The 9,237-nt window shown below is 63.1% G+C and overlaps 1 protein-coding gene across 1 annotated transcript; it reads right to left on the bottom strand.

Moving 5' to 3' along the window:
- Nucleotides 1-2,580: 2,580 nt before the first annotated feature.
- SOX18 (SRY-box transcription factor 18) lies at nucleotides 2,581-4,463 on the bottom strand. The gene is made up of 2 exons (XM_033095212.1): nucleotides 3,989-4,463; nucleotides 2,581-3,879 (listed from the first exon to the last, which is right to left on the bottom strand). Exons 1-2 carry the CDS (start codon nucleotides 4,335-4,337, stop codon nucleotides 3,080-3,082), a joined length of 1,149 nt encoding a protein of 382 aa, XP_032951103.1. The 5' UTR covers nucleotides 4,338-4,463; the 3' UTR covers nucleotides 2,581-3,079.
- Nucleotides 4,464-9,237: the final 4,774 nt, after the last annotated feature.

Raw genomic sequence — 9,237 nt, 5'->3', positions numbered from 1 at the left:
ACTGGAGGTCAGCAGCTCTGGACACCCCCGACCTCCCGTTTGGGGGCAGCTGCTCTAGCCTGTGGACTTAAGGTACTTAAAACCTATCTGCTCAGACTTGGTCATTAGAAATGCAAATTTAGAGGCAGCCGGTTAGCTCAGTTGTTTAGAGCTCTGTGCTCTAAACAAGGTTGCTGGGCCTCTGTGAGCTGCGCCCTCCACAACTAGATTGAGACAACTACTTGACTTGGAGCTAATGGGTCCTGGAAAAACACTAATTAAAAGTTTTAAAAAATAAATACAAATATATGTAACTCTAAGAAACACATATCCACGAAAAGTGCTGTGCACAAATGTTCACAGCGGCGTTATTCCTGGCAGCCAAAACATGGAAACAGCCTCTCAGTGAAATGTGGTCCATCCATACAATGGACAGTGTTATCCAGCCTGAGGAAGGAACAAGCGTAGTGCTAATATCACTGCAGCGTGGACCATCCTCCACAGCACGCTGTCAGGGGACAAAGCGAGACACAAAAGGCCGCTTATTGCGTGATGCCGTTTAGAGGAAGCAGCCAGAATAGACAAATCCACAGACAGAAAACAGGTCAGTGTTTCTCGGGCTGGAAGGAGGAAGAGCGGGAGTGCGTGCTGACGGGCACGGTTGCTTTGTGAGGTGATGGGAAAGCAGGAAAAGGAGACGGCAGGATGGTTGTACAGCCCTGTGAATACGGAAACACTTACTTGCCCACTTAGCAAGTATGTGGATTTTGTGGACTATGAGCTAAGCGGTTGGATTGCCTGGAGTGTCCAGGGTGAGTGCGTGCCTCCTTGCCCACCCAGCATGGCCGAGTTGGGGTTGGGTGTGTGAGCAGTGTTGGTCCTCGTGTGCCTTTGGGGTGGCGTGTGCTGTTTGTGCTGTTTCCGAGGCTGCCTGAGATGATGACCGTGTCTGTTGGGGAGAGGGGTGCACCTCACCCGCTCCCTGCCCCACACCTCCCTGACCTCCTCCCCTGGGCTGCCTGCTGGGGACGGTTCAACACCTCCACCCAGGTCAGTCCAGGGCCAGGCTTGGTCCCGGGCGTGGGAGCAGCGGCTCGTGCCAGAGATGGCTGCTACAACTTCCCGCCAGGAGCTAGGCAGCCTGGGTCTTCCTGGCTGCCCTGACTCAGCGGGAGCTGGGGGTGGGGACTTCCCTTCTCCCACCCTTGGGGAAGCAGGTGGGTGGAGCCAGGAGGGGGAGGGGTGGGAAGTCTGACCTGCGGCTGGAGCCACCCAGGCCCTGGGGCCGTGATCCAGCGAGGACAGAGCCAGCCCCCTTGGGGAGCCCCTCAGGCAGGGCACTGGCAAAGGGTCCTCTGAGGACCCTACCCCCACGCCCAGCGCCTCTGCCGAGGAGTCACTATTGGAAACAGCTGCCCTGGATGGCAGGCCCTTTCGTGTCCTCCTCCTGATTCTGGTTCTGGTGCCCAACCCCCACCCCAACCCCCTGTCCCTGGCATGGTGCCTCCTACAAATCGGGCACCCACTGGCCTCCCACCCAGTACTGGGGTCGTGGCTTCTTGGGAGCCAGCTGCTCTGCGGCCACCTGGTCAGGAAAAAGGGGGGCACCATCCCAAGGCATCCTTGCAATCCCATCACATGGGCCTTGGGGGGATGAGGGTGGGGTGAGGGACCCAGAATGTAGGATGTGAGGGTATTGCCCCAGAAAACAGGAGAGACAGACAGACAGCCTTCTCTGCTTGCCTGGCACCTCTCTCTGTGTGTCCATGGTTGTCTCTGGGGCAGGGGCACTGGTGGGACAATGCCTGGGCCCAGGCAGGGTGGGCTGTTTGCATGGCTCTAGTCAGAACAGAGGCTGTGCTGGGCCTCCCTTCCCTCTGCTCTGGCCAGGGGTGGGTGCGGGCAGGGCTGCCCATACCTGGGGCAGAACTCCGGGACTCCTGTGGCTGTGGGTTGCTGTCTGTATTGAGGCTCCCCCACAGCAGGGTGCCCCGCTGACACAGGGCTCCAGTGGTGGGTCACCTGTCCCCCTAGCAGAAGCAGACCCAGAGCGGGAGTTGGTGAGCTGTGATGCTGGGTGTGGCTTGCACACTCATGGGCGATGTGCCCTTTTCCACATGCATGAGCATTGGTGGCTCAGAGCCCCCCCCAGTGACAAATGTACCTGCTACTGGACAGGTCACCCTGGGGAGCAGCATGGGTGTGTCATGGTGCTGCCCTCTCTGGGGACACTGGGTTGAGAATGACAGACAGGGCCCTTGGGATGCCATGTCTGCATCTAGGTGCCAACCCTGCAGCTCCCTTTGGAGAGGGGTGCTGTTGGGGTAGTCCCTGGGCCTGAAGAAAATTTTAAAGAGATGAGTTTGATGAAACCTTGGTGAGGGCATGGCTCAGTGTAGGCTTGAGTTAAAGTGGGGGGGACGGGAGGGCCAGCTGTGTGGGGGAGTGTCCCTGAAAGACGGAGAATCAGGTCTGTGGGGTCCCAGCTGGTGGTCAGGCTCTCTTGGGGAGACGTGGGGGGAAGAACACGCCTAGGGCACTTGGGGGAACTGCACCTTCGTCCCCCAACAACCATAGACGACGCGGGTTTTCAGAGGAAAGGGTGAGGTGCTTTATTGGGGCCTGGCCTGGCCCAGGGGGACCGGACTCCAGGGTTCTCCTTTACAGTAAAGAGACATTGTTATTCCTCATGTTTAAAAAGCCCTTGCTACATTGATGCTTTTGATCACTGAAATCCCTTGGAAGAAAATGTTTGCAAGTTTAATTAAAAATTAAATATGTTGTATTATGTATATAAAAAAGGCAAAGTAAAAAATACAGCCTGCTTCTAGGAAGTGCACTGCAGGAGCAGGGTTACGATTAGGCGCTTCAAAAATGTAGCCCTGGCAGGCTCGCGAACAGGTCCCAGGCCTGGGCTTCCCGGAAAAGCCCGGGACGCGTGGGGACCACCCTTGCAGGGAGCCCGCGGGCCGGGGGCCGAGCGTGAGCGTCGAGGTTCCTACCGGACTGTTACAAGGGGCCGCAACATACACTTGAGACAGCGACAGAGCAGCGAGGCACAGCGATGCGGCTGCGAAGCGCGGGCGGACGGCGCGGCGGCCTAACCGGAGATGCACGCGCTGTAGTACACAGCGCTGCTGGCGTCGGACAGCGCGGCGATCAGGCTGCTCTCCTCCGGGCAGGACATGGCGCGCGGGCCCAGCTTGGCCAGCGCCACGTGGTACGGAAGCCCGGCGGCGTCGGGCCGAGTCCGACCGCAGTTGAGGTACTGGTCGAACTCCGTGAGGTCCACATCGGCCCAGAAGTCGGCGGCGGGCCCCAGCGGCTCGGCGCCCTCCAGCGGCGGGGCCTCGGGCGGCGGCGACAGCGGGCCGGGATACGGGCCCGGGCCGGGCGCGCCCAGGGCACTGTAGTAGAGGCCGGAGAGCGGCGCGGCGGGGGCAGGCGCGGTCCTGAGGGCCTCGGCCAAGGGTGCTCCGTAGCAGCCTCCGGGGTCTCGGGGCAACTCGGCGGCGGCATAGGGCGCGCGGAAGGGCCGCAGCGCGCAGTCCTCGGGCGCCGCGGGCGGCGGGAAGAAGGCAGCCTCGCCGGGTTCCAGGCCGTCCAGCGGCGAGCGCTCGGGCGTGGGCAGCCCCAGGCCGTCAAACTCCGCGCCCAGCGTGGGCAGCTCGCGGAAGGCACGGGCAGGGCCGGGCGCCGCAGGGAAAGGCTCGGGCGGCGGGGGCGCCAAGCCTTGGAGCAGCAGGCCGGGCTCCAGCCGCCGGGCCTTGCGCGCCTGCTTCTTGCGGCGCGGGCGGTACTTGTAATTGGGGTGGTCGCGCAGGTGCTGCACGCGCAGCCTCTCCGCCTCCTCCACGAAGGGCCTCTTCTCCGCGGTGCTCAGCTCCTTCCACGCCTTGCCTGCGGGCCGCGGGCGCGGGTCAGCGGGCTGCCGTCGCGCGGGAGCGGCGCGGCCCCCTCCCGGACCCGCCCCGGGCGAGGTCCCCCCGCCCGCCCCCGCGCCACTCACCCAGCATCTTGCTGAGCACCGCGTTGTGCAGGTCGGGGTTCTGCTGCGCCAGCCGCTTGCGCTCGTCCTTCGCCCACACCATGAAGGCATTCATGGGCCGCCGGACGCGCGACTCGTCGGCCGCCTGGCGCTCCCCGCGGCCCGCTGGGCTGGGGCCATAGCGCCCCGGCTCGGGGCTGCGCGGCGGGCTGCGCGGCGGGCTGGACGGCGAGGCGGGCGCTGCGGGGACCGCGGGGACCGCGGGGAGGCCGCGCAGCTCAGCGGCGGCCCCGGGGCCCGGGACCCACGCACAGTCGCGGCGGGCTGGCGGGTCGTCCTGTGCGCCGTAGCCGGGCGGCGATCTCTGCATTCCAGCTGGGCGCGGCCTGGCGGAACGAAGCGCGGGAGCGCGGAGGGCGGGCGGTGGGCACTTCGGAACCGGGACGGGCGGGTGCACGGCGGCGCGGACACGGTTCGGATGGCGGTGGCCTCGCGCCGGGTGGGCGCCCAGATATAGCGGCGCGGGGCCAATAGGCGGCGGGGCGGGCGGGCCGGGGCGGGCCGGGGCCGCCCCCTCCCCGGGGGCTTCCTTTCTTCTCCGCCTGGCCTCCTCCGCGCAGCGACCCCCGCACCCTCTCTGAAGGAGAGACCCCCCGAATGTGAAAGGGCCACTGATGTGGCTGGAGCTTGGAAGGGGGCGTCCTCACGGGGCTGTCAGACTTTCAGAGATGAGCGGCTGCCCCCACCCACGGAGTCAGCCCCTTGGGCGGTAATTGGGGGCGGGTAGCTGCGCTCTCCCCCCGAAATTACAGTGGGAGGAGGGGGCCGTGTTTTAACACCATGTTCTTGGAAGGCTGACTTCCCAACAGCCCCGTAGGTCCTTCCACAACTGTAGCTCAAAGGTAAGGAGCACCTCAGGACAAGAGCCCTGCATCTTGGGGGAGGGGCATCATACCCCGCAACCTTTCACACGCGTGTTGAAATTGGAGCACTGGGGGCGCCGAGCCCTGCCTAAGCCTGTCCATGGGGTTATAGGAGAAGATGGTTTTCGTGTCCCCTCACCCACTCCCAAACCACCTCAGAACAGGACAAACCCGGGGAAAGGGGGACCCGAAGTGGAGGAGCATCGAGAAAGCGCAGAGCTCCGGCCCCTTCCCCCTGCCCAGGGTCTCTTGGGAGGGGGGTGGGGGTCTCGGACCATTCATAGCTGCTTACCCTGCCCAGCCCAGACCCCAGTGCAGCAGGAGTGAGTGAGGCTGGACCCAGGGTTGGGGCAGGTGGGGAGGGAGGGGCGCACCCCCCACCCCAGGGGCCTTCAGATCTGGGAGGGTTTCCAGATCTTCTAGCCTCTTCCTAGTCCCCACCCCACCCCAGCAGGAGGGGACTGGGCTCAACGCTGAGAGTCTGAGGGGTCTCCCCCAGGGCAGTTTCCCCACTCCCCGCCTGCACACCCATTTGTGGCCCAGAAGCTCTGCAGCACCCCCTTACCACGCCAGGAGCCCCAACCCTCAGTGTTAGGAGCTTCATGGTGTGTGACCACAGTTGTCAGTGACCCTGGGTCTGTGCTCACAGTGCTCTGTCCCTTTGGGGTGTGGGTCCTACAGCTTCCCCCAGGGGCTCTCCTGCCCTGGGGAGAGGCCAGAACCCCCACAGGCCCCTGACCTGAGGGCTGTTTGGTGTGAAGCCTCCACATCAGGTTCTGTCATGTAGGGTCTTGAGCCCAGGCTGAAGTAAGGGGCTGGGTGTTCTCTGGACCCAGGGGAAGAAGACGCTTTTCCTGGGAGGCAGGCAGGAATGCAGGGCACAGGCCACTCCCAGTGGTACCCGCTCCCCTTGGAACAGTGTGAGTGGGTGGCCCCAGCCCGCCTGTGGGGGGCAGGGGTAGATGTGGGAAGAAGACTCCAGGTTGAGGGGTGGGTCCAGGGGTCCGCACCTGGCAGAGGTGCAGCCTTCTGGGTGTGGTCTGCAGTCACCAGGGGCCTGGCTTAGCCTGGCCAGCAGCTGGTCTGGGATGATGGTCACTGAGGCTCAGGAAGGAGGTACAGTGTCCTCCACTGCAGTGACCCCACACACACTGGGATGGATTTTCAGCTCCCCCAGGAGCCCTGCCTGGCCCTCTGCAGCCCCTGACAGGCCAGAATTGTCAAAACTGCTCCAAAAGCAGTGGCAGGCAGCATCCGGCATTACCTCACCACCCCACTGCCCCCCCCCCCCCCATAGCCGCCTCTCTTGGAACCAGCCAGTGACCCTCCCTCTTTGTCAAACTGTTCAACTCAGGTGTCTGGCTCGCATGTCCTGTGGGATGGGGCTGGGTAGAGCAGAGGGGAGCCCCCGGGTGTCCCCTACTTCTTCGGGGTCAGCTGCCCACCCCTGTGTGCTGCCTGGTAGGGGGGTGGAGGGTCACTCCGGCCCACTGTCCAGATGGGAAAATAATGTTGGTGGTGACTGTGGTGGGGGTGGCTGAGGGACTCTTCAGGGCTGTCCTAGGGCTGGTGTGGGTGTGGCGGGCTTGCTGGGGGGAGGGGCATCAGACATGCGCTCGGAGGTGTGTGGTCTGTGTGTCTGTCTGCCTGGGCTTGGGGGTGATGTGGGCTCTGGTGTTGGGTACTGCCCAGGGCCTTGGGAGCCGGACAGGCTGGACTCAGCAGTGAGGAGATGGGGTCCCACAGGACCTAGAATGGGGGTCCTGCTCAGGGAAGTCCTGGCCCTCAACGCCCACCAAGGGAGGGGGTCCCCAAGACTTCTCTGGCCACCAAGCTGTGACCCCAGCTTCCATCCAAAGTGCGGGTGATTTCATGAGTCTGGGGACATTCTATGCCTCCAGAACCCACCTCAGGCTGGCCAGGCCTGGGTTGGCTGTCGCCAACCCTTTGGGAAGCCCTGTCTGTAGCCCCAACTCCCAGACAGAAAGGTGGAGTGAAGGGCAAGCTTTGCCTGCAAGTGTGGGGCTGTCTTGGGTGTCGAGGGGACACTGCTCTCTCTGCCCTCCGCCCACTCCCTCTCTCATCCTGGACTGGAATCCCAGCCTCTGGGTGAAGCCCGCAAAGGATGCTGGGTAATCCCCCTCAGTGGCTCTGGGTGGGGGCTTGGCTGGGCTCCGGGGGTGGCAGACCTCCCAGGCGCTGCCCGGGGCACAGACCTCACAGGCTCCCACCCACCCAGCCCAGCTGTTGCAGGAGCAGAGGCTGGGACCAATTACTGAGTCCCTCAGGGCTGGACCCTCCTGTTCCTGCAGGGTGGAGGTGGGGTCCCCATTGGACATCGGTCCAGGTGGAGGGGACTCTCTGGTCCCCTGAGACCTCAGTTTTGGATCCAGGCTGCCCAGTCCTTGAGACCAGGGCAGCAGGCCTGGCCCGCCTTCTCATGAGGCCTCCCTGGGGGGCTGGGGCAGGGGGATATGAGGTGCAGGGCTGACTTCAATCTCTGTCTTGGAGTTGGAGCTTCTGGGAAGGCTACCAGGTGGCCTCCATTCACATGGGCACACGTGAGTACATGTGTGTCTCTTGCCCAGTGACAGGTGTGGTTCAGGTGGACACTGGAGCTCATGCCTGGGGACAGTGTGCTTGCCCCACCCCATCCTTCCTGCTCTCAGTCCTAGGGTGCTGGGCCCGTTGTGCACACAGCCTCTCTCCTGTGGGCCAGAGTGAGTGGGTTTGGGGTGGTGTGTGATTCACCAGCCATGTGGGCCTAGAATTGCAGGCAGAGCTGGGTGCTGTGGGGCTGGGTGTCAGAGTGCTGTGGGGGTTGGGTTGGCTGAGGGTCTGAAGCCTTTGGAGCAGGCGAAACAGGTGTGTGGGGAGCGTGGGGGCTGTTGCTCATCTAACGGATTGTGCATGGCGTCAGGTATGCCCCTTGGGCCAGCAGGGCTGAGTGGGTGGGGGAGCATTGCAAGCAGGGGTGTGAAGAGGCCCATGAGTGACTAGGGTGGCAGAGAAGCTTGGACAGCGGGGGTTAGGTCGCATGTGGTAGGAGTGACTCTTGTGGGTGTTCCAAGTGTTGGGAGTATTGTGCTGTGTGAGCTCTTGGGGGCCTTGTGTGGCCGTGTGTGTCCTGGGGTGTTGCTGCAAGCTGTGTGGGCCCTGCTCCCTGCTCAGCGGGGGCTCCATGGGAACCAGGCTGCTCTAGGTTTCCATGGCAACAGCAGGGCGGAGCCAGGAAACACCAGCTCAGGAAGGAAGGCTGCAGCTGCGAGGAGGGAGCCAGCCCAGGGCCCGCCGGGCTGAGCAGGCGCCAGACACTCTGTCTGTCCAGTCGTCCTGCGTTCCTGCCCCATGCCACCCAATCTGGACACGAGGCAGCTGCTGGTATGGCTGTCTTTCTTCAGATCTCAGTGCCCTGGGCCTGGGTCTGGGGTGTCTTGTCCTACAGGAGTTGTGCCCTGGTCCCCCTTAGTGGCTCTTGGGGTGCCCTGCGTGGGGGGCCATGTGTTGGCACACTTGGGTATTGGGCCCCTGGGAGTGCGGTGCCCATCCTGACCACCCTGTCCTGGGATAGCCTGGCCCCTCACTCTCCTGCCAGGCTCTGGGGATCCTCAGCTGCCCTGAATCACCGAAAGGAGAAGCAAGCCACCAGGTGGGCACTGCAGCTGTGTGTTTCTTTTCTGCTGCTGCCCTAGCTTAGGTAACAAGTGGCTGTGATGGGCCAACCAGCTGGGGCTCTCCAGTGAGCTGGGGGGCAGGGCTGTGTTCTTGGGGACCATCACCCCTCTTACTCAGGGCAGGAGTCATTCCTTCATGCCTCTGTGTGTTGCTGAGCACCTGCTTTGCACCAGGGCCTGTCCTAGGAGATGGGGTTGGGCAGCAAACAAGTCAGACCCAAGTCCCTGCGATGGGGAGCTCAGTCCCGGTAGACAGAGACAATCCAGGACTCTACCAACAAGGCCGAATGTAGGACGCCAGGCCGTGGTACGTTCTGTGGGGGATGGTGCTGCCCGGTACCTGCAGAGAGGGGTTCTGTCGGGGTGCTCAGTGACTGCCTTTCATGAGGTTACACTTGAGGCAATCCTTGAAGGAAACACGTGAAAGACACGAGGGGAGAGATGGGGAAGAGTGTTTTACATAAGAGGGACCAGCACGTGCAAGGGCCCCAGGGCAGGCAAGTGTGGGTCTGTGGGATGAGCACGGAGTGCACAGGGCACAGGCAAGGGGCTGTGTGGGGCCTGGAGGGTCTGGCTTTTTTCTCTGGAGGAGACTTGGTGACTTGGGAGGGCTTTGAGCAGAGGACCAGTGTGATCTGCCAGCTCCCCCAGCCTCAGCACAGAGCCGTGGAGA

Source organism: Rhinolophus ferrumequinum, chromosome 23 (genome assembly GCF_004115265.2).
Source record: "Rhinolophus ferrumequinum isolate MPI-CBG mRhiFer1 chromosome 23, mRhiFer1_v1.p, whole genome shotgun sequence".
Lineage (NCBI taxonomy): Eukaryota > Metazoa > Chordata > Mammalia > Chiroptera > Rhinolophidae > Rhinolophus > Rhinolophus ferrumequinum.
The sequence above is the reverse complement of the archived record's forward strand: the minus strand, read 5'-3'. Positions and strand labels throughout refer to the sequence as shown.